The following is a 23,954-nucleotide window of genomic DNA, read 5'->3' as shown; positions in this document are numbered from 1 at the left end:
GGGTGTGGTGACATGCACCTGTAATCCCAGCTACTTGGGAGGCTGAGGCAGGAGAATCACTTGAACCTGGGAGGCAGAGGCTGCAGTGAGCTGAGATCCTGCCACTACACTCCAACCTGGGTGACAGAGTGAGGCTCCATCTCAAAAAAAAAAAATAATAATAATCATGGTAAAATATGCATAATATAGTATTCACCATTTTAATCATTTATTAGTGTATGGTTCTGTGGCATTAAAGTACATTCAACCATCAGGATGCTTGTACAATCATCATTACCATTCATCTCTAGAACTTTCTCATCTTCCAAACTAGAACTCTACCTGTTAAACGTTAACTCCTTCTTCCTCCTTCCTTAGCACCTGGCACCCACCATTCTGCCTTCTGTCTCCATGAATCTGACCACTCCAGGGACCTCATGTTAGTGGGATCCTGCAGTACCTGTCCTGCTGGGACTGGCTTATTCCTCTCAGCTTAATGTCATAGCGTGTGTTGGACTCTCCTTCCTTTCGAAGGCACAACCATGTCCATAGTGAATGGTGTTTCCCCTGGTGTTCCCCTCCCTCCCACTGTGAGATGTTTGAGGGCAGGCATGAACTCGTGTTTGTGTTTCCAGCCCCTCTTTTGGAACCTGGCTCTGAGTAAGCCTGATGCAAGATGTATTTGTGGAGGAAATGACGCAAGTCCAGCCCCTGGGGTTTGTGTCCTGGTTCTGCCATTCCTTGGGTGGGGGGCCCAGGCAGGTGGCTTGTTCTCCTCCAGTCTCCACTTCCTAGTCTATAACATCGGGATGGAGACCCATTCATGGGGCTGCCATAGGCTTCAAGCCTGGTGACCGTGCTCAGAAACAGTGGGATGCGTGGGGGATGCAGAAGCTCCCCGGCTCGTCCCCTGGCTCCCTGGCTTGTCCCAAAGCAATGACACCTGTTTGTCTGACCCAAGCCTGACCCTGGTCTGCCACTCCGCAGGAGACTGGGGTGGTGGTGGTTGCCTTAGTTTCAACATGGCGGCACAGGATACTTTACCACTCATCCTCTGGGATGAGGCTCCCGGGTCCCACATTCCTGGTACCTGGTAATTCCATCGATAAGCCCCTGGGGCCAAGCTGAGACGTCTTATGCCCAGGAATGCTGGCTGAAAAGCACAGCCGGGGAAGAATTAGATCCAAATTCGCAAGGTGTAATTTCAGCTATGCGCTGATAACTTCTCTGGTGGCTACAGGCTCTGGAATTCCAACTATCTGCTGAGGCAAGGGCGAGGAAAGAGCACTGGAATTGAGTCAGGAGAGCCAGCTTTGTGCTCAGCCAAGACTGCGTGACCCTAGGCAAGTCATCCGATGTGACAACATGGGCTGCGGGGGCAGAGAGCCTGGATTAAATCTCGCGTCTGCCACTGGCTACTTAGGTGAGCTGCCACTGGCTACTTGCTGAGCTTCTCTGTGCCTCAGTTTTCCCATCTGGAAAATTGGGATAATGATGGTTTCCACCCTTTCCGTGGAGCTAAATACCCCTTGAGCTTTTGTGGCTTTATTCCTCTAATACATATAAAGATGGAGAATTTGTCTTTCCATGGTGGGGAGCTTCTTGAAAGGGTTCCTTCCAAATCTCCAGTAAGCCCAGTCCCCTGAGCTCCGGACAGCTGACCTCTACCTGCATCCTCACGTGGGTGGCTCGTGGGCACCACGCACCTGGCATTCCCCCATGGGCTCTTGGTTTCAGCTTCACTGCCCCTCATTCCTGTCCTTGCTTCCACCCCTCAGCAAATGGCCATTGTCTACCCAGGTGCTCAGTCCAGGACCTCCCCACCCTCCTCTCCTGCATCCACACACACGGACGCAGTTCATCACCCAAGACCAGGGGTGGATCTTCCCTCTGTGGGGTCTCTAAATCCTTCGACCTGACTTACTCAGATGATGGCATTTTAGTTAGGCCACCGCCTGAGTGAGTCTTGGGAGGGATGAGCGCTGGGACACGAATCCTGTCTGGAAGCAAGGCTCAGGGGCTCCTTCCCCAAGGAGGTGGGCACGGTTCATGCTGAGCCTAGTGAGGTTGCCCTGGAGGCCTGGGTGTTTCCCTGCCTCCATCCTCAGCTGCTGTTGCCCATTCTGTACATGATGCCTTTTGAAGTCCTGAAATCGAGCCGCCATGGGGCCTCTCTGGACATACCTGCCCTGGCTCTCATGCACCAGCCTCGCTGCATCCCTCCCAGTGCCTCCAATGACTCAGGTCCTGCCGGCCCCAGGGCCTTTGGATGTGCTGTTCATCCTGCTGGGAGTGGCTTTGCCTCCATCCCACACTGCAGGCTCCTTCTCAATCTCAGGGTTTCCTCGGAGAGCCTCTGCACCACTTTTCCCAGGCAGGTGAGGGGCTCTGTTCCTGCTCCTCACTGGCCGCTCTCCTCACTGACACACTTTGTCATGTTGATTTGCTTCCCCACCTGTTCAGAGTCTGCCTCTCCCACTAGAATAAACTCGACGAGGGCAGGGACTGTGTCCTTTGGGGTCAGCGGTGGCTCCCACGGTGGTGCTGAATGGACGCTTGTTGGGTGAATGAGTGAATGAATGAATGGCTAAGAATGATGACCCTGGGCTGCAGGGAACAAGCTTTCTGCCGCTGGAGTCCAGTCACTGCCTCAGCAGTCTCCACGGATGCCCGTGTCCACCCTGGACCTGAGGAAGTGGCTGCGGTGTGCACCGCTGGACCTGGATAAGAGAAGGCCTGTGTTGGGGTTGGGGCCAGGGCTGTCGTCTTTTCTCTTTTGGTTTCCCTGCGAGGCTCTGCAGTAAGCTTGGAGGAGCTCTTTGTGGGCCTCCGCTTTCACGGACACACATTCACCCCCCCACCTGTCCCTGCCCTGAGGCCCTGCCTCAGTCTGGCCTAGCAGGAGTCCTCTGCACTCCTGACTGACCGCTCCGTCAGACGCCCAGGGCAACAACGTTTATTCTGGAGAGAGACGACCCTGCAGCTGTGCCTCAGCCTGAGCCAGGGTTTCAGGGGACAGTGGATGGGGCCTCCCCTGCTCACAGGGGGTCTTGCTGGGGGGTCTGCAGGGCTGTTCCCATAGGCCCATTCCTGTCAAATCTGACCAAGTCACTCTCAGCCTAGAACACTCAATGGCTCCCACAGCCATCCTGATGAAGTCATTGCTGCTCGCCATAGCCTTCCAGAAACTTCTTGGCTGCGCCCTCCCCATTCTCTAACCTCACCTCTTTGCATCCCTCCATCCCTTGCCCCTCATAGTCCAGGGATCCTGAACACCTGTGCTTCCCCAAACCTCTCCCGCTTCCAGGCCTCTGCACACGCAGCTACCTCTGCTTCTCCAGCCCTTCAGGAATGGGCCAGTGACAGAGCTCTGTGCTTCCCACTGCGTCGCCTCTTCCGGGGTTCAGAGGGTTCAAAGCCCCACTTCCCAGTGTCCTCGAGACCGTGGAACTCAATGTCTGTACATCGTGCCCAGCCTGCGGCAGCTGGAACCGAATGTGAGTGCTCTGCATTCCTTCCCACGGCTGGAGGCGGCCCAGATCCTCGAGCCAATGCTGGGGGGACACCCATCAAGGATGGCCTCTGTGACAGCGTGACGAGAGTGGGGATGGGCCTTTGCAGCATGAATGTTCTGAAATCTGCATGCATGTCTGTTGCCTGAGCACAGCGGAGCTCATCCGGGCTCACACAAGGTCCTGCTCTAGAGAGACCTTTCCCTGGGGAGTTTGCTGGCCCTGCCTGGGTGGCATCAAGTGCCCCCCCGGGCTTCCCCAGCTCTTGGCCTTTGCCATCATGACCCACTTTGCTAGCATCGCCCTCTCAGGGGACAACCTCCTGGCCCGGCTGGGGGAGCTCTGGGGGCGAGCCCCGTGCCCGCCCTGCTTGAGCCTCCAGCTCCGGGGCCCTACTCGAGCCTGGCCCTCCTGGGGCTCATGCCCTGCCTGCTGAGCCTGCTGAGAGAGTGCCCTCAGCAGGCACCCCTCCCCGATGCCCGCGTGCACATTCTTCATTCCAGAGGAATGTCCCAGGCCCAGGTTCCCACAGAGGTGCCTGAACTGAGGGGAGTGACTCTCTGGACCCTGGCTGTTGTTCTGCTGCAGAAAAAGCCATTCTTTTGAACTCTGCTGAGTGAGCTCACAAACAGGGCATAACCGAGACGCGGGAATGCTTGGGTCGCCGCGCAGTCACCGGGCAGGGCTGCCCTCCCCTGTGGGTCAGCAAAAACAGTGTCAAGTGAAACCCATTCTAATTAAAGGGAACATTAAGCAGGGGCCTTTTAAACATGGCCATTTCCTAAAGTTCTCTCTTGATACCAATTAATTCCCAGAGGAAGGAGTGGAGGCGGGGGTTGGGGGAGGGAGCTGAAGGCCCTGGGAGAGCCTAGTCCCCCACCTCCAAATGCTCACTCTTCATTTATCTAGAAATCCATCTCAGCAGTCATTTAAAGACCCCAGGAAAACTTCTCCAGGCCCTAGCTCTTCAACCGTTTAATGAACACTGCCCCACGCCACCACCCTCCCCCAACTTCCTGGGAAAAGAGGTGAAAACAAGAGGGGACAAAAACATTGCTGAGATGTGAACCGGCTGAGAGATGGTACCGGGGAGGAATGGTCAAGAGGTGGCTGGGTGACATAGATGTTCCTCCGACATTGGTGGAGCGACTTTCGTGTGCCAGGTACTGGCACCCACCTGGTCAGCCTACCAGGGTCTGACCCTCCTCTCTGCCCTCTTGGCTGAGATAGTTGGAAAATTGTAGTAACTACCACGGTGTGCACCACGTACGTCACTGTGCTTCAGATGATAAATCATGCACCTAACCTTGCTCTGCCTCCATTTCTAGGTGTGTGTGATGGACAAAGACAGAAAGACAGAGAGAGGATGACAGCTGTCTCATTCTCCCTTAGTACTAGTTACTACAGTTTTCCAACTCTCTTGGCCAAAAGTAGCCAGAGAGCAGAAAGGAGGGTTGGACTCCGGTGGGCTTCATGTAGGCTTCATGATAAGGTGAGGAGTTCATCTAATTCAGAAGAGTGGTTCGGACCCCAAACACCCCGAATCCATCAGTTGCCTGAACATTAAAGTGAGGATTCTGCAATCAATTAGTTATGTCTGCCACAAGAACAGCATGGCACAACCATACATAGCCTGTGTGCCCGGCCTGAGCAAGTGCTGCTCTAAAGTTGAAACTGAAGTGGTGTTTGAGGAAAAATTATGAAAGCAACTGGACGAAGCCATTGAACTTTCTTATCTCAAGGGCCTGGAGTAGCTTGTGACATGTCCTGAGATAAGAACCCACACTGTCCCCACCCATTGCCCGAGTCACCCGATGGCCTCAGACACCTGTGAAAGCTAAACCCAGACCTGTGAACCACACCCTCTACCTTTATGGCACCGCTCCCAGCCTCAAGCCTCTCCCTTGGGCTCCATGTGGCTGCCGGCTCACTGTCTATAGTGCATTTCAGTTAAGCCATCGTCTGAGTAAGTCTTGGAAGGGACCAAAGTTGGGACATGAATCTTGTCTGGAAGCAAGGTCCAGGGGCTTCTGGCCCAAGGAGGTGGGCATGACTCATGCTGAGCAGCCGAAGCTCCCTGACTTGCCGTGTCTGCTCCAGCCTCTGCATCCACCTGTTGCCTCTGCCTGGGCTGGTTCCTCTTGCCTGCGCAACCTGGAAAGCTTCTCCTAGCTCTGCAGCACTGACAGCAAAGCCCCCTGCCCTCCCTGGCCCAGCTCCTCAGAGCTCCGGCAGCGTCTCGGACAGCCCCATGCTTTGCACTGAGAAAGCCCCACGCTTTGCATTGAGATGTTTACTGTGTTGTAAACCACCTGTATGCAAAGAATCTCTCTCCTCTGCTCCATTCCTGGGGCCCATCACAGAACAACTGAGTCTCACCTTTGTGCCCACCCCCTGCCAGCCATTGTCTCTGAGTCTCTCTCCCAGAATGCATGGAAACAGGGGTTTGGTTCCTTTTTGTTTCTCACAGTGCTGGCACAGGGCCAGGTGTCCAGTTCACCCTCAGTCCCGGCTCACAGAAGCAAGACCCTCTTGGTTTCTAAAATGCACCTTTTACAATTGTTGAAGGAATGCCTTCTTCAACCCCTCTGCAAGGCTCTGGAGGACCTTGGTAGGTGGCTCTACCAGTGTGGATGGACGGGGTCCCTCTCTGCCCCAGGAGCAGCAGGGGCCTCCAGCCAGCCTTCTGTGTTGCTTCTTGCAGGGAGAAATTCCTACTTGGGGCGCCAGCCCACGAGGCAGAGAGGCAGGTACCTGTTTCAGTGCTATAGGGCTTGGCCTGGACACCCTCTGTCATGTGTATGATAATTATAACACAATGTCGAGATCAGCATCTGATCACCATCCATGGCTTCTTAAACAAGTACTATGCGCTAGGCACTGAGCTATGCACTTTTTAATGCATCACTCAGTTCACTATCTCACAACTTGCTGGCATCAATCTTGCTTTACTGTTGGGGAACGGGAGGCCCAGAGAGGTGGTGCAAGGCAGTGATTTGAACCAAGGCCTCCCTCTTGCTCTCCACAGCTCATGCTCTCACTGTGGCACCTGCTAATTCTGCAGCACCCAAGCAGGTCTGGGTGGAGAGGCAACCGGCTCCCCTGCCCCCATCCCAGGAGGAACCCAAGCCTCAGGAACCTCCTGAGGAAAGGCCCCACTGGCCACGACCTTCAAAGGTCCCCCGGAGGCCACCTGCAGGCATACCTGTATTAGTTATCTATAGGCATAACAAATCGCCTCCAACTCAATAGCTTGCCACAACCCCAGTTGCAAGTTCAAAGTGCTGCAGGTCAGACATCCAGGCACTGCTTGGTGGGTCTTCTGCTTGTGGTCCCACATGGTGAAAGTCAGGGTGTCAGGTTGACTTGGCTCCTTCTGGGGGATCTGGGGAAGAGTCTGCATCCACGCTCATTTGGGTTGTTGGCCGAATGCAGTTGCTTGCGGTTGCAGTTGTAGGATTGATGTCCCTGTTTCCTGCTGGCTGTCGGCTGGGGCCACTCTCAGCTCTCTTGGCTGCCCACATTCCTTGCCATGTGGTCCCCTTCATTTTCCAAATCAGCAGTGGTTCTCATCGTCCAATTCCTGACTTCCACTTTGAGGATCAGATGGAGAAAACACCCTACTTGTAAAAGGCTCATGTGATGAGGTCAGGCCCATCAGGTTAGTGTCCCTTTCTCAAAATGAACAAGTCAACAGTGCCGTCAAACACAGTCCTATCATAGAGTGGAGTTCATCATATTCACAGGGGCAGGGACTGTGTAGGGCATGTACACCAGGGGTGTGGGTCTGGGGACCATCATAGAATTCTGCCTCCCACAATTTTAAAAATTAATTCAGCATCAGTTCTTACTTTTCCCAAGAAGATCGCACCATATTGGGCTGGGGTGGGGCATGGAGAGGGCCACTGGCTTCACACAGCCTTGGTTCAGAATCCTGGCTCTGATCTCCAACGGCTGATGGCCTTGAAGAAGCAGCCTGACCGTTCCGGGCCTCAGTTTACTCATCTGTAGAATGGAGTGAGGGCCACTGGCAGGGCAGCTGGAAGGTTAAATGGGATCATGCAGGTAGAAATTTTGGCAGAGCCTGACACTTGAGGCCTGGGAAATAGATGATGCAGCTGTGCGTGGTTTTTTAGAACAACTCAGCCTTCTGTTTTGTTTGAAGTAGGGTGGGACCAGTGAAAAGCATGTTTTTAGGCTCAAACACATCTGAGTCCACATCAGGAATCTTGCAGAGTCCAACTGTGGCCAGCGAGGCCCTGAGTATTGGACAGGAGACAGGCCTTGTGCTGACCAGTGCCCACATGCTGGCGGCTGCAACCTGGGCTGGCTGCTCACCAGTTGCTCACAGGGGGAAGGGTCAGGGCCAAGCCTGATCCCTCAGAGCAGGAGAGTTGAGCATGGAGTTGTGGCAGGTGGAATATCATATGCCCACACCATTGGAGCTGTGGTCCCTCCTTGGCAGTGCTCTGAGGGAAACTGGCATCCCTGTGCCCCTCTCTTTAGAGTCTTTGGCTTCCTCATTGTGTCTTACTGCGAAAGAGCAGTCAGACTGATATGGATGATGGGAGGAGCTGCCCTTTGGCTCAGACGAGGAGTGTCAGAGAAGGGGTCACAAAGACAGCTCTGTAGGCTAAGCCAAAAGCAGTATAGGGTAATGTTAGGAGCAGGTCTTGGTGCAACTGCCTGGGTGCCCCTAGTTTCCACTGCTAACTTGTTATGTGACTGAGCCACTGTACACTTTAGTTTCCTCCTCTGTAAAATGGGGATAACAGTAGTCCCAGCTCATAAAGTTGTCATGAGGATTAAATGAAATCATGTGGGAACACCACTGACATGTAGTGCATGTTCAGTACAAGTTATCCTCACCATTATCATCATCACCACCATCATCATCATCACCAACATCATCATCATTACCATCATCACATTACCATCATCACCATCAACATCATCACCAGCATCACCACCACCGTTATCATCACCATTATCATCCTCACCATCATCATCATCATCATCACTACCACCATCATCACCATTATCATCCTCACCATCATCACCACTTTCATCACCATCACCGTCATCACCATCATTATCATCACCATCATCACCATCACCATCATCACCATCACCATCAGCATCATCATCACCACCATCATCACCACCATCATCATCACCATTATCATCCTTACCATCATCACCATCACCACCATCATCATCACCACCATCATCACCATTACCACCATCATCACCACCATCATCATCACCATCATCACCGTCATCATCACCATCATCATCACCACCATCACCACCACCATCACCACCACCACCATCATCACCATTATCATCCTCACCATCATCATCACCATCATCACCATCACCATCATCACCATCACTATCATCATCACCATCATCATTATCACCACTATCATCATCACCCCCACCACTATCATCACCATCATCACCACCACCATCACCACCACCACTATCATCACCATTATAATCCTCACCACCATCATCACCATCATCATCACCACCATCATCACCATCACTATCATCATCACCATCATCATCATCACCATTCACCATCATCACCATCACTATCATCATCACCATCATCATCATCACCATTCACCATCATCACCATCACTATCATCACCACCATCATCATTATCACCACCCACCATCATCACCATCATCATCATCAACACCATCATCATTGCTAGCATCATCATTACCACCATCATCACTACCATCATCACCATCATCACCATCATCATCATCACCACCATCATTCTCATCACCATTATCATCCTCATCCTCCTCCTCATCATTATCACCACCATCATCACCATCATAATCATATAATCATCATCATCATTACCATCACCACCATTACCCATCATCATCTCATTATCACTATCACCTTCATCACTATTACTATCATCATCGTCATCATTACCATTTCCTTTCCATCATCACCATCACTATCATGATTACCATCATCAACGCCATCATTATCACTATCATCACTATCATCACCATCACCATCACCAACTCATCATGATTTAACAGGTGGGCTGGCAATCTGAATGTTGAAGACAGAGGGAGAAAATCAAGCTGGGACAGTCAGATTTCTACAGTCCTCCCCAGCAGGACCCAGGTGGGCTACTGGGGGTCCCAGAAGCAGATATCAGCCCAAAAGATGAGCTTTGATAATCAGAGTGAGGCTATGGTGAGACTGAGTGACACTGCGCGGTGCCAAAAGAATCTAGGGTTGTTGGAATGCTGACAGCAGAAAAAAGTAAGATAAGGTATCTCCTGACAACACCCCCTTCCATCTGCTCTCAGATGGGGCTCTTTGGAGAGGATCTGCCAGGCAGAACTGAGGTCTTATGCCACCTCCACCTCTGTAACCTCAAACAGGCATCATCTTGTCTCCTGGCCTCAGTTTCCTCATCTCTAAAATGGGGACACATCAGGATCTGCCCTTAGCAAGTTGCTGAGGGCCTGCCTTGAGCAGCCGGTAGATGGCGCTGATGGGCTGGTGGTTGGGTTTGGGGAGGCTTGCATAGGGGCTCTGGAGGCCCCAGTAGGGCACTGGGGAGACCTCCCCTGATTCCCTGGAGGCAGAGCAGAGCTCTTGTCTTTGCAGGAGCTGCAGATTCTGCCTTGGGTATCTTGGAAGCTTTGCACAGGCATCTCCAGCTCAGTGGGAACCAAATGTCATCCTGTCTCCCCAACTCACTGGTGTCACCATCTTCCTGGGAGCTGTCTGGATAACCCTCGCCTTGGCCCTCACCTTTAATTTGTCCCTGAGTCCTATCAGGGACACCCTCCATCCCACCACCATCTCCCACCTGGGTGAGCATGGGAACCTCCTCTCCCACTCCCTCCAATTCCCCTCCACTACAGCTGGGGGAGGCTTCTAAAATGCCAAATATAGCCCAGTCTCTGCAACTTGCAGGGTCCCCAGCCCTCGGGATAAAGTCCAAACCCCTGACAAAGCCTGTGAAGACCCTGTGGGTCTGGGGCTAGCTCTGGGCTGCAGCCCTGTCTCTGGTCACAGTCCGGCATCCACCATGGTCCGGGTGCACTGAGCTGCCGGCCCTCTCTCCCCTCGGCTGGCTCCTTCCTCCTGACTGCCCGTCTTTCCCTGGCCTCTCTATGTTTCCCGCTGGCATTGACGACAGTGTCCTGGAGAGCTGGGCAGGGAGGGCTGCCTTGGGTTCCTACTGTGTGCCCCACCTAGTGCTGGTCTCGGCCCTTAGCAAGTGCTCAGTACACCCATGTGGAATTGGGCGGTGAGGGTAAAGGGAGGAGGGAAGGGTTGAGAGCTCCCTGTGCTCAATGAAGAGAGGGACTTGAGCAAGTACCCATTTTTAGTACTTCCCAAGATGTGTACAAGAGGCCTGGGGCCAGCAGAACTCCTTGCCCCTGCCCATCCCCCTCCAGTCTGTGGGGTCCACCCCCAGCTGCCCAGCTGTGAGGCCTCTATGGCTCAGCTCCTCATCTGTTAAGTGAGGATGGCAGTCGTCCCCCTCACAGCGAGGCCACGTAGGTTACATAACTTTTTCTTAGGGTGCCTGGCCTGCAAGAAATCCCTAAGAATGTTCTATATTCCTAGGCCCACTATTATTCTTAATATTACCCAGGAAAGGGTGGTGAAGTGAGTAAATAAATGAATAGGTGAATGAATGAATGAATGAATGAATGGCACCCTAGCCCCACTGTCTCCTGGATGACTTCAGGATCCTTGAGGAGGCTGGCTGTGTAGGTTCCCCTCAGGTAGGACCTAGGTGAGCTGGGGAGTCTTAACTCACCCAGGGCAGGCCTTAAGGTTGGGCACACCCTTGTGTGGGCTCTGCCCTGGCCTTAACCAAGAAAGGGAAATGTTGACAGGGAAGAAAGCCCTGCCCACCAGGCAGCCCCACCCACCTGGGCTAGCCCCACCCCAAGGAGCCCCACCCACCTGGGCTAGTCCCACCCCAAGGAGCCCCACCCACCTGGGCTAGTCCCACCCCCAAGGAGCCCCACCCACCTGGGCTAGCCCCACTCACAAGCAGCCCCACCTACCTGGGTTAGCCCCACCCACCAGGCAGCTCCGCCTACCTTGGCTATCCCGCTCTGAGTTTTTGCCTTGATTCTCCTGTTATTGTCCCTCAAACCCACATCCCTACAAAGCAGGAAAGTATGCCTGGGAGAGGCCAAGTGAGTGCGGAACCAGCCCAAAGCCAGGCGTCCAGGGTCTCCCTCACCTGAAGCTGACTTTTTCCCCACCTTGGATAGAGGGCGGGAGATGCCATCCCCACTGAACCCAGTACTTTCACCAGCCATATTAGCTCCCACTCACCCCCTGTCGTGGAAGCCTCGGCCGTCACACCTGCAGGGCCGGGGTGTGCATGGCCTCAGGGATGGCCTGTTCAGCTGCTGGGTGACTCAGGTCCAGGTGCCTCACCACCTGCTGAGCTCTGTGAGATTTCTGGACACTTCTGCTCATTGCCTTTGGGCTCAGTGAAGAGTCTGGAGTTTATCTGGAGTGAGGTGGCCGGGTCTTGGTGGGATCTGAGCAGGTAAGAAGCAGGGTCTTTCTTATGTTTTAAGGAGAGCCCTGTGGCTGCTGGGTGGGGGACCAGCTGGAGGGGCAGGAGGGCAGCACGTGCCTCATTACAAGGCTGGGGCCATCATCCTGTGAGAGCCGGGCATGACCAGTGCAGGTCTGTGGGGTTGAGGGTACAGACCAGTGGGACCCACAGACAGATCGGGAGTGACCAAGCCTCTGCTGAGCTGCCCAGGTCCCCTCTGGTGGGCACCTCCTACCCGGAGCCCCCCAAGGTGGTACCAAAGCTAGACCACCATAGAGCCAGAGGCCTCCAGGCCCCACCCACGACAGCCGAGCTGGCTTCTGCCCAGCCACTGTCACACACAGAGGGCAGCCGTCCCCATGGTCCCTAGAGGCGGTTGAGGACCACTGTGCCTGGAGTCTGTGGCTATAAACCAGGAGGAGAAGGCTGCCCACCCCCTGCCCCAGAGATGGGGAGGCTGGGGCCGCCGGTGGATTTGGGCAGGTCCCAGTTTCCAGGATGGTGAGGTGAAGATGTGAAGGGACCCTGGAGGCCACAGGGACCCAGGCACAGAGTGTTGGACTCTCATCCTCCCCATGGTCGAGGAGGTCAGTGCCTTCCCGGGGTGGGTTACGGAAGGTGGTATCTTCCTTCTCCTCAGAGTCCATTCAGGAGCAGGAAAGTTCATCTCAGACCCTAAGTCCAGCCACGTCATGCCACGCTTAACACCTCTAACAACTTCCCCTGGCACTTAGGACAGCGTCTAGCTCCTTCCCTCAGCTCGTGGCCCTTAGGATCTGCGTCACACACACCCCAGCTCTCCCGATGGGTCTCTGCACTCGCTGTTGCCTCTGCCTGGAACAGTCTCCCTCCTGGTGTCATCGTCTCCATGGTGTGTCCTTCCTGACTTTCCACCTCCACCAGGTGCCGACACTTCCCCGACCCCAGTATCCTCTTCTCTCGGGTGGGTGAATGCCACCTGCTGATGTCTGATTTATTCATCGGTTTTCTTGTCTGTAGTCTGTTCCCCTTGGGGACAGGAACTGGTCACTCATGTTCATCCGGCAGGCTGGATGCTTCGTGGAGGGCTCCAAAGCTGGCAGACCCCGGGGCCTCCTCTGTCTCTCCCAGGCCCTGCGTGTTGCGGTGAGAGGAGCATTTGTTTCTCTGTGGTTTGCTGCCGGAGCTGGTGACTGGGAGAGAAACAAGGGAGAGACAAGGGTGTCCAGACAGGTGCGGGGCTCAGCCAGGAGGCAGAAGACACGGACGTGTCCCGGGCCAGGAGGGTCACAGATGCACCACCAGGTACTCTGTGTGGCACTGGGAACAGGAATTCTGGGAGTCAGTCTGCAAGGGCGATGGGCATTGCTCACCTGGGAGAAGCCTTTAGGGTGGGCGTTGAGCAGGCCATTAGCTCGTGCCCGGAGGAGGTGCATGGGCGGCATGGGCTCTCCACGGAAATTACGTGGGTGCGCATGGATGTGGCTCTGTGCTCACCTGGGTGAGGATTTCTGGCCGGTGCCAGGGCACTCTGCATGACCCTGGCAGAATTGAGCTGCCCTGACTGTGAAAGGGGAAGAAGAGCATGCCTGACCCCCCACCGGCACCCCACCCCTCACTGCTCCACCTGGGGCCTGCCTCTGGGGGTGGCTGGATCCTGGCTGACTGTTGCGACTGTTGAGGCCCTGGGGGGGTGGGGCATGGGAGTTAGAAGGACTGGCCAGGTGGGGCCCACTATGCACCCACCCCCAGTGTCAGGAGCTTCCGCTCTCCTCCTCCACCTCCTCCTCCTCCTGCTCATCATCATCCTCACTTGTTGAGGACGTCCTGTGTGCCAAGTGGTTTATATGCCCAGCCTCATTTAATCCTCAGAATGACTCCATGAGGTAGCTACTAAAACCCCCCACTTAACAGATGAGGCAACTGAGGCCCAGAGAAGCTCAACAAGTTGCCTAAGGTCCAAGTTTCCTCTCCCAACTCTCCTACCCTCTCCTCTTCCTTCTCCTTTCTCCCATTCTTCCCTGCCTCTTCCCTAACTAGACAATTTTTTATTGAGTGTCTCCCAGGTGCAGGCATGAGCCAGGTGCTGGGAAGATCACGATGACCCAGCTCCTTCTGGTCCTTTTCTTAGCTGGTTAGAGGCTGGGAGGACATGCAAGTTCAGCTCCAGCCGACTGGGGCATTGGTGGTAGCCCCTGGAGACATTGTGCAATGGAGCTACGAGGCTGAATCTGGCTCCAGGGAAGCGTGTTGCAATCCATGAGTGATGTCTGCCATGCGCACAGGCGTGGAGAGTGAGGCACCTGTGCTGTCTTCTTGTAGACCCTAGACTGGTGGGGCCTCTGAAATGCATCCAGACACTGTGCTGGGTGTGTTGCATGGCCCTCCCAACGAATTCAGTATTTTTCTCCCCATTTTCCAGGGAGAAATCTAAGGTGTCAGAATGTAAGGTTCTCATTGGAACCCAGGCTCTAGGGTCCCTGGTTTTCTGTGACATCATGCTGCAGGACCCTGTTTCTCTCTTTGCTTTGGCTGCTGGGGAGCTCAGAAGGAAGCTTTAGGCTCGCTCTCAGCCACCACATTAGCTCAGGAGTTTGGGCATTTTTGTTGCCAGCTCCTTTGGGCTCTTTCTCCTCCCTGCTGTGCTTCCCAAGGAGCAGGCCGGATGTAAGTTATCAACTATAAATAAAACCAAGACTTCCGTTCTGGCTCTCGCTCTAGTTTCCTGGTGCATTTTTTTTTTTTAAAGTTCTTAATCAAGGGAGGGGATACTCCTAACTGAAGATGACATCAGCATCAGCTGGCCCCGGGGGGCAGGCCCCCAGCCCCCAGGCCCGTGTGGGCCCTGAATACCCCATTATGAGGGGTAACCTCATTACACAAGACGCGCTGCACGGCGGAATTTCAAATGGGGTTTTGTGGTTTCTGCCCTTTGCAGCAGAGCACACACAGGCAGCTGCGGCCGCCCGGCTTCCTCTCCCGCCGCAGCCCTGGCGCCTGGCCAGCTGGTGACCATCCCCTTCTACCATGAGTCAGTTTCATTCTTAACTCTCTGACTCAGGTCCCTTTAAAGGGACAGCAGAATCCATTCGTTCCAAGCAAGGAAGGAGAGGTGAAGAACCTGCCTGGGAGGGGAGTCGGGGGTCAAGAGGAAGCTTGGGGGGGTCCCAGGAAGGCAGCTGGGTGAGCAGCCCTGCCTCACTCCCCTACCCCAGACACCCAGGATGGAGGGGCTTTCCTGCCTGTTCCAAGGGAGATGGACCTGTGACTTCCCCAAGGCAGACCATCTGCAAGGTGGGAAACCCCGGTGTTCAGCAAGCTTCCTTTCTGTCTGGGCGCAAGCCCTGCCCAAGCTCTGGGCTCAGAAGGTAATGGGGGCTTTGCAAGCCACCCCCAACGCCACATGTGCCCCGCTTCCTTCTCATTCTTGGCTCCCTCATTCCTTGTACTTCCGTCGCAACGACCTCTGGAGTTCCTAGAACATCCTGAGCTGCTTCCCCCAGCCGCCCTCCCTGCCACCTGGCATGCAAGTCACTCCGCTCTTTGTGGCGGTCCCATCTCCTCCTTCCGAGCCCAGCTGCATGCCACCTCCTCCCACGTACGTACTGCCAGTCCGTCATAGCAACCTATTTACTTCCATAGTAACACAAGGAACAACCCCAAACTCTATTCAACTTGCTCCCCATGTTAACGGCCCCCAGCATGGACTGTCAGCTCCATGAAGGCAGGGCCCTGCTTATCTTGTTCACAGCACAAGGCCGGGCATACAGTAGGTGCTCACTCAACATTCCTGGGATCGATGGGAAATGACTGCCAGGGAACCCTCTGCAGCCGTCCTTGTTGAGGGCCCCAGATGGGGTGTGGGTGGCCCCTCCCCGTCCAGATGGTGTTGGAAGGGCTGGGGGCCAGGCATGGCGAGCAGGCCAAGGCTGCAGGTGGACGTCCCTGGGACTGGGGCTGCTGGGGGCCAGGCTGCAGTTTCAGCCCAGGTCGGGTCTCATGTGAGGCCTCCGTGAAATAAGAATTTCTCTCTCCGTTTCCTTCTCCTGTCTGACTCACACTTTCGTTTTGAAGTTCCCCCTTTCTGCCAGCGCTTCGCCTGAGGTTACGGAGTGGTCAAGCGAGGCCGGCAGGGCGTGGAGACCGGGAGGAAGCTGGGCTGCAGTTTCATTCACAAAAACATGACCCGCCCGCTTCCTGTGTCCTGCCTGGGCTGCACGGCCCGCAGCCCAACAGTCAGTTCACAGGCTGTTTGCAAGTTTGCAGGGGCCAGTGAGGGTGCTCCTGGGGTTTAAGAGGCTTGAGTTTGTCCACCCCAAGGCTTCCGTCAGGACCCCCACTTCCCGCCAGTGTGCTTCTGTCTCCCATGGTGCCTCCCAACTCACCCCCACAGGGGCCTGGCACAGAGCCTCAAATCCAGGATTCTGTAGGAGCTGAGGGCTGGGCATGAACACCTTGGTGCTTCCCCTGGCCCCACTGACCCATCCTTGTTTCAGCACAGAGCTGGGAGGCCCAGGGAGGATGGCCTCTGCTGGCTGGTCCAGCTCTCTCTGTGGTTCCCACCTCTCAGTGTGGGGTGGATCCAAAGGGGAGGGAAGAGAAGGGGATGGGAAGAAAACGATGCCTGTTGGGGCACAGTCTCCTAAACCCAACCTTGGATCTCCTCCTACGAGTAGCTTCCAGGTGTCTACAGGGAGCCCGGGGTCATGCTGGCATCACTCATTCTCCACGCATCAGATGATCCTGCGGCCCCTCAGTGCCAGGCCCCACTGGCCCTCCGGGCACATCAGTGACTTTGATGTGGTCCCCCCCATGCTGCCAGTCTGATGGTGGAGACAGAACAGCAGTCCTGGATGGTAAGGATGCCCAGTGCCAACCCCCCTTAGCAGGGGAGATGCAGAGGAGGGGGGCCACCCAATCTCAGCATCACAGAAGCCTCCCTGGAAGAGGGCATCCGAGTGGAGCCTGAAGGTTGAGATACCAGCTAGGGGAAGGGACTGGCTGGGAGGAGAGGCAGGGAGGCGTCTCCAGGCAGAGAGACAGCGTGTGCAAGACTTGAGTGCAGGAGAACCCCTGGTGTGTCGGAGCTGGAGAGGAGTGTGTGGGAAGTCTGGGTGGTGTGGAGCGGGGATGGAGGCCAGGCCAGGGGGTCGGCCAGGCTGAGTGGCTTGGACATTTTACTGAGTACGGTGAGGAATCCTGCAGGCTTGTGTGTTTGGCTGGCCCCGCCCAGCTGACCAAAGCTTCGTTCAGCACAATCCACATGGCACTGCGTTGGGGTCTCAGATCCAGGGTCTCATTTCACCCTGGTGCTGCCCCAGTGAGGAGGCATTGTCTCTCCTTCTGCAGTTGAGGAAACTGAGGCCTAAGAGGCAAGTTCTGTCCAAGGTCATGCAGTAGGTGCTTGCAGAGTCATCCGAATCGCAGTCCAGGGGTCTCTTGCCACCCTCCCTGACCCTCTGGCCGTGGCTGCTGCGGGGAAGAAACCATCACAGGGGCAAGGCACTTTGAAATGCGAAAGCTCTACAGTGTCATGATGATGATAAAAACACAACAGGAAGAACGCAACCCACTTCGGTTTTATGAGGCTGAGCTGCCCCTCTGGAATTCCCTCTTATCTGGGGATCTCAAAGCACTGGGCAGGTCCACAGACCACTCCTAGAAGCACTGGGAGCCAAGCTCAGGCCAGGCAGGAAGTGGCAGGCACTGTTCCTTCTCTGCCGTCCCAGTCTTCCTCCCGTCAGTATCGACCCCTCTCCCCAAGCCAGCTGGTGCGAGAATGGGGAGCTCGGGTCCTCCCCATCCCCAGCAGGTGAGGAACAAAGACCAGCAGCAGCAGGAACAGGACTAAGGACTCCACCATCCTGGAGACAGAGAGGGGTGGAGGCATTGGCAGTTCTGCCTGGTTTAGAGTTTTCTGGGTTCAGATCCTGTCTGTCCCTTGAGACTACGAGCTCCTGAAAGTCATGGACCATGCGTGTCTGAGTCACTGGGCCCTGCTGGGATGAGCACGACTTGATGGCTGGAGAGGAGGGAGTAGGGTGTGGAAGGCTGAGGGTCAGGGGGAAGTCACAGGACTGGCTACCCTGTCAAGGCTTCCTAGGGTTTGTTTAATGAATAAGGAATTGATGGATGAATTATCCACTAACTGAAGGGTGTGAATTCCAGACAGATATGTGGAAGGATAGATGGATAAACGAATGTGTGGATGGTCTAAGGGAAGATGGAGGAGTGGGTGGATGGATGAAGGGATGGGTGGATGGATAAGTGATGAACGAATGCACGGATGATGGATGGATGGATGGATGGAAGGGTGGAAGGTTGGATGGATCAAAAGATGTATGATAAATGGATGGAAGGACGGATGGAGGGATGAACAGATGGAAGGACGGATGGAGGGATGAACAGGTGGAAGGATGGATTGATCAACAATGGATGAATGTGTGGATGTGGATAGATGGATGAATGCATGGACAGATAGATAGTGGCTAGATGGTATAGGGGGTTGGTAGAAAGTGAAATAAGCACCTGGGTCATCTCAGGCATATGGGCAATGTGAGACGCTTCTAGCAGAGACTGTGATGGGGCTCACTCGGCTTCACAGATGGAACCTTGGCATACATGGCACGATGCCCATGTCCTCCACCAACTAGAAGACCAATGATTTGGCTAGGACCAAGAGACTCGGGTCATTTTCTCGGTTCAGCCTGATCAGCCCCTTGACCATGGCCAGTCTTCTCCCCTCCTGGCCTTGGTTTCCCGTCTGGATTATGAGGATTTACTGGATGAGATGGACCTTTTTGGTGGAGTGTCCAGGTTTTCCTAGGAGGAGGGGCAGCATCCCCGCCTCTCTCTTCCGCTCACAGGCCTTCCCTCACTCCATTCCCAGGCTCAGCCCAGGCACCTGCCGTGCACCCTCTTCCCCACCATTTTCTAAATGTCTGGGCATGAAGCCAGCAGGAGAGATGGGCCCTGGGGAAGGGGAAGCTGGCCCCTGCTGCAGGGTGGGCAGGCTGGGGACCACTGTGGCTGCAGACAGCTGCTCAGCAGGCCCTTGGCAGGCTCCAGCTGAGTCACCCTGAGTCACCACTGTCACCTCCTACCACACATTCCTTCATTCATACAGTGTCTACCCCTGAGGCCACCTCCCTGAAATCTCACTGGGCAGTTGCCAAGGGTGTGGAGGGCACTCAGGCCTGCCTGATGTGCCCCTGGCAGGGAGAGAGAGGGCTGGGAAAGATGACCTCCCGGAAGGTGTGGACACCCTCTGAGTCCCTTCCAGCCTGGGAGCTCTCTGACCTCACTGGGCTGGGTCCCCTGCAGATGGGAGGGCTAGGTGCCTGTCTCCTTGAGGCCCCTTAGCAGTCATTTGGAGGAACACTGGGCCCCTCAGCTCACTAAGATTCACTGGGATGAGGAGAGGAAAGTGACTCACCTGCCCCCCTTGTCTGTCTCCTCAGCAGCCACACCCAGGCTAGGCTCTCCTGCAGAGGGCCTGTGTCCCCTTTGCAGTGGACCAGGCCAGCTCCGGAGTGGGCAGCCCTGCTCTGTGTCTGTCCCAGCGCTTCCTCTTTGTGTGGTGTGGGGCAGGCCATGCATGGCTTGAGGCCTCCGTGTCCTCGTCTGTAGCCGGGGTGTCGGTAGGCACTGCCTCTGGCGACTTGCGTGGGCACCTGGTGCTCCTCTGTCCCTCCTGGGGTCAGGGGTGTCCCACAGCCCTTTGACCTGCAGGGCTCACCTCTGGCAGGTCCTGAGTCCTGGTGTCAGACGCCACCAGGAACACAGTTCTGGGCCTGAGAGGTGAGCCTCTCTCCAACTGGAAGCCTGGGCTACACTAAGAGCTTAGGGACCCAGGGTGGTGACCCCTGAGTGCTGGGCTCCCAGGGGTGGGAAGAGAGAGGCTGGGGTGGTAGCCTGGCCCCCGCATAGTAGGTGCCAGGTAGGGCAGCCGCTGGGAGCCTGGCACGGGGCCCGGGGCCAGGCTGGGGCTGGTGGTCTCAGGGTCCATGAGGCCCATACATCAGCCTCTGAATTTGCCATGGCAGGAACCTGGGACACAGGAAGCCAGCACCGCTGAGCACCCTGTCCTTTTCATTCGTTTCCTCTCCCGCTAACCCCAGTCAAGCCTTCTGTGGCAGGCACCGCTCTGCACTGAGGATTTATGTCAATGAAATTGACTTGGGTCCCTGTCCACGGGGGTCTGCATTCTATTGAGGGGAGACAGAAGACAGGCAGTAACCAGTCACATGGCCTGGCCTGCTATGGAGGCAATCGGAGCTGTGGGAAAGAGAAAGGAGAGTGAAGGAAGAGAGTGCTCTCTGAGAAGGGCTTTGGATGGGATCGGGGGGGCACGGTGAGCAGGGATGGGGGGGTGTCTGGACAGCGCACCCCGCTGTGGAGCAGTAGGGAGGCCGGCAGAGGGGACCAAGTCTGGGAAGTGGCTAGATCCTGCACAATCTCCCATCTCCCAGGGAGGCTGACATGGCACCAGTTTTCTGGGATGGCCCCACGTGCTCTAGTGTATTCTTTTTTTTTTTTTTTTCGCAGCAGCACCAGAAACATATACACTTTATTGAATGCCATTGTAGAAAAGTGTGTGAGGATAAAGGGCTGATACAGGACTTGGCTTCGGGGGCAGGGCGAAGAATGGAAGGTGGAGGACGTGGGATACAGGTCATGGGCAGAGCTCCTGGCCTCAGTGATGCCTCCTGATCTATCGATGGGCTTGGATGATCAACACTGGGATGACGATGAGCAGAATGGTCATGAGGATGCCCAAAATCAGGGCCCAGATGTTCAGGCACTTGGCGGTGGAGGCATAGGCCTGGGCCTCGGTCAGGTTGCCAACCATCTTCCAGTCCCTAGACTTCACAGAGTAGGCGAATGCTATGAAGCCTAGGCGGCAGGGGTTCACGAAGAGGGTGTTGAACAGGGACCAGACAACATGGTTGGGCACGGAGGTCTCACTGCGGATATGGATCACAGTGGACGTCGGGGGAGCAGGGTTGTGGGGCGCCCCCGGCACAGCCACCTCGTGCTCCTCCTTGAGCATCTCATAGCTGGGGGGCTGGCCACTGTTGACAGGAGAGAAGGTTTGGACAGTGTGGTTCATGGTGTCCAGCGAAGACCAGTGGTGGTCGGGTTACTGGGATGGCTGTCAGTGGGCCCTCCCTTTCCCTAGTAGCTTCGTTTCCTCCGCTCTAGTGTATTCTTACGGGGGCCCCCTTCTCCTCTCAAAGGGCAAGTTTGTTGGTCCTACCCTTGCAGGGCTTTTTAAGGCCTTTGACTTTCGCTTGAATGAATTGGGGAGCAGGGGAAGGATGGGTCCGACTCAGGTTGCTGAAAGAATGCTCTACCTGCCAGGCTGAGAAGGGACTGGGGGATGAGGTCAAGGGTAGATTTATGATCTGGGATCCTAATATCCATTTTCTGGTGATGCCCCTCAGCTCTGGGGACACAGAGATGGGGCAGATGAGGTCTTTCCCAGAGATTCCCTGATGGAGCAAGGACACAAAAAGGCTGGTGAGCACCTTTTGATGAGCACAGGTTACTGCCTGTGTTCCGTCTCCCCTCAATAAAATGCAGACCCCCTTGGATGGGGTCCCAAGTCAATTTCATTGACATAAATCCTCAGTGCAGAGTGGTGCCTGCCACAGAAGGCTTGACTGGGGTTAGCGGGAGAGGAAATGCAGACTAAGGCCCCAGGAGCTTGAGGAGAGAGCAGCCAAGTTGGGGAGGAAATCCAGGAAGTCTTCCTGAAGAAAGGGGCATTTGAGGTGAGTCTTGAAGGCTGAGCAGCAGATTCCCCAGGCAGAGAGTCAGAAAGAGGGGAAGGTATTCCAGGTAGAATGCCAGGTGGCAAAGGCTCACGTGTAGGAACAAAACACCAAGCTCTCCCACTTCATTCATTCATTCATCTACTCATTCATTCTCCACTTACTTCTTGTAAGTGCGCTGTTTACCTGGCACCATGCTGGCCCTAGAGAAATACTGACCCCACTCCTCACCCACTCTGTGGCACTTGTCCAAAGAGGGGGTGGCCGTGGCCAGGAAGCCATCCTGGTTTAGCAGCCGGGCAAGCATCCCTCCCTCCATGAAACCCTGGATCCCAACAAGGCTACATTTGTTTTGTATTTGAAATTCCACTAATTTTTTCGTGTCTTTGCATTAATGATTCCTCTTTAAACATCAAAGGGACCCGTAGGGCATTTTGACTCCTAACCTTTTTGTACGAGAAGCAGCTGATCATTATCCCACAGCTCCAATGATAGGCTGCAGTCAGTTCGGATTCCCAAGATTACAAAAGGAAATTCAGCTAATTATAGTTTGATAGAAATTATAGTTCTGCCGATTTCTGATTGACAGGGTGGGCTGGCATGAATCACTGTGCTCTTTGATAAGATTGTATTAATCTCTCTCAAGAATCTCACAAGTGCCTCATTGCAGGAGAAATTTCCTTTATGTCTCTCTCCCATGAAGAACCTGCTCATATTATCCCTGGAATAAATGGAGGGCCTGGAGTATATGGGTGCAAGAACAGAGGCCTGGGATTCAGGAATCCTGGGTTTGTATACAGCCAATAGCTTGCTGTGTGACCTCCCAAGGTTCCTCTGCCCCTCTGGGCCTTCATCAGAAGGGAGGCAGTGTGGTACCTTAATTAAGAGCATGGGTTCTGAGCTCAGGCTTTCTAGCTACATGTCCTTGGCAACCTCACTGATCTTCAGTTTCTTCCTCTGTAACATGGACATGACGATAATAATAATTTCCCCCCCACGTGGTTGCGGCAGATCACTTGAGGTCAGGAGTTCAAGATCAGCCTGGCCAACGTGGTGAAACCCCGTCTCTACTAAAAATACAAAAATTAGCCGGGTGTGGTGGTGAGCACCTGTAGTCCCAGCTACTCGGGAGGCTGAGGCAGGAGAATCACTTGAACCCGGGAGGCGGAGGTTGTAGTTAGCCGTGATCACACCACTGCACTCCAGCCTGGGCAACAGGGCGAGACTCTGTCTCAAAAAAAAAAAAAAAAAAAAAAAAAAAAAGAATGAAATGAGCTAATATATGTGAGCTAATATAAATAAGCGAAGATCCTGGATAGATGCAGAACAGTGGGTGTAGTGGGAGAGCTTGAAAGATACCGGCTGTTTTATAAGAAAGCGGCCCTCTTGAAAGTCGAGGACAGCCAGGCCGCAAGCAGAAGCTGCAGATGACTTCTGTAGTTCCACATAAAACAGAGCTCTGCGATGCTCAGGGCAGAGACAGAGGCAGGATCGCATCTAACAGATGGGCAGGTGGAGGCATGGGGAGGCTCTGGGGCGTGTGCATAGTCAAACGCGGGGGCAGGAGGGATCTCGAATGTTCTTATTCCCAGCACCGCCCCCGGAGACCTCCCAGTGTTGACCTTGCCCAGAAGAACACACGACCTCTTGAATTATGTTGGCTTGGCAGAAAGCTGGACTCTTGGCAGCATGCCCCCAGGACCTTCTTAGTTCTCATAGATGTTAGTCAGTGTGGACACTCTCTCCTTTCTGGAAAGCCCCCAGTAACAGATGTTGGAGACATCGAGGCCCTGAGTAGTAAGGGGCCTGACCCACAGGCACAGAGTTGGGTGCTGTGGGATGGCCAGGAGCTCGGGTCTCCTTCCTTCCCACCACACCAGTGGGTGCCGGATGCTAGCAGGTGGCTTGGGGATGCCCCTTCACTTTGCTGCCAGGAAATTGGCTGCAGAGTCCAGGGCTCATAAAACCAGCCAGTTGAGTGAGAATGCACTGGTTCAGAAGCCAGTGGGCCCCTAGCTCCTCACAGTGGGCCCCCTCGGCCAGGCCAACAGGCCATGTCTCCTAGCTAACCTTGGGTCTGACCCCCGAAGATCCATTTCTATCCGCAAAGTGCCTGCCCCCCA

General features: G+C 54.9%; 2 protein-coding genes and 1 long non-coding RNA gene across 3 annotated transcripts in view; 2 read left to right on the top strand and 1 right to left on the bottom strand.

Annotated features, from left to right (window-relative positions):
- Window positions 1-11,789: 11,789 nt before the first annotated feature.
- MYEOV (myeloma overexpressed) lies at window positions 11,790-14,745 on the top strand. The gene is given in 4 exon segments (XM_054438926.2): window positions 11,790-12,064; window positions 12,811-12,979; window positions 13,076-13,267; window positions 13,270-14,745. Coding segments are annotated over 3 exon segments (897 nt in total). The 5' UTR covers window positions 11,790-12,064; window positions 12,811-12,880; the 3' UTR covers window positions 13,876-14,745.
- A 1,948-nt stretch (window positions 14,746-16,693) lies between these two features.
- LOC134740322 (uncharacterized) overlaps window positions 16,694-23,954 on the top strand; it is a 42,211-nt gene continuing 34,950 nt past the window's right edge. The window contains exon 1 of the long non-coding RNA XR_010127717.1: window positions 16,694-16,911. This is a non-coding gene — a long non-coding RNA (uncharacterized LOC134740322). The remainder of the gene's footprint in view (window positions 16,912-23,954) is intronic.
- Window positions 20,691-22,741, bottom strand: LOC129007721 (interferon-induced transmembrane protein 3-like). Its single transcript, XM_063672219.1, has one exon. The coding sequence runs from the start codon at window positions 21,165-21,167 to the stop codon at window positions 20,769-20,771; it is 399 nt and encodes a 132-aa protein (XP_063528289.1). The 5' UTR covers window positions 21,168-22,741; the 3' UTR covers window positions 20,691-20,768.

This window comes from Pongo pygmaeus, chromosome 9 (genome assembly GCF_028885625.2).
Source record: "Pongo pygmaeus isolate AG05252 chromosome 9, NHGRI_mPonPyg2-v2.0_pri, whole genome shotgun sequence".
NCBI lineage: Eukaryota > Metazoa > Chordata > Mammalia > Primates > Hominidae > Pongo > Pongo pygmaeus.
The sequence above is the reverse complement of the archived record's forward strand: the minus strand, read 5'-3'. Positions and strand labels throughout refer to the sequence as shown.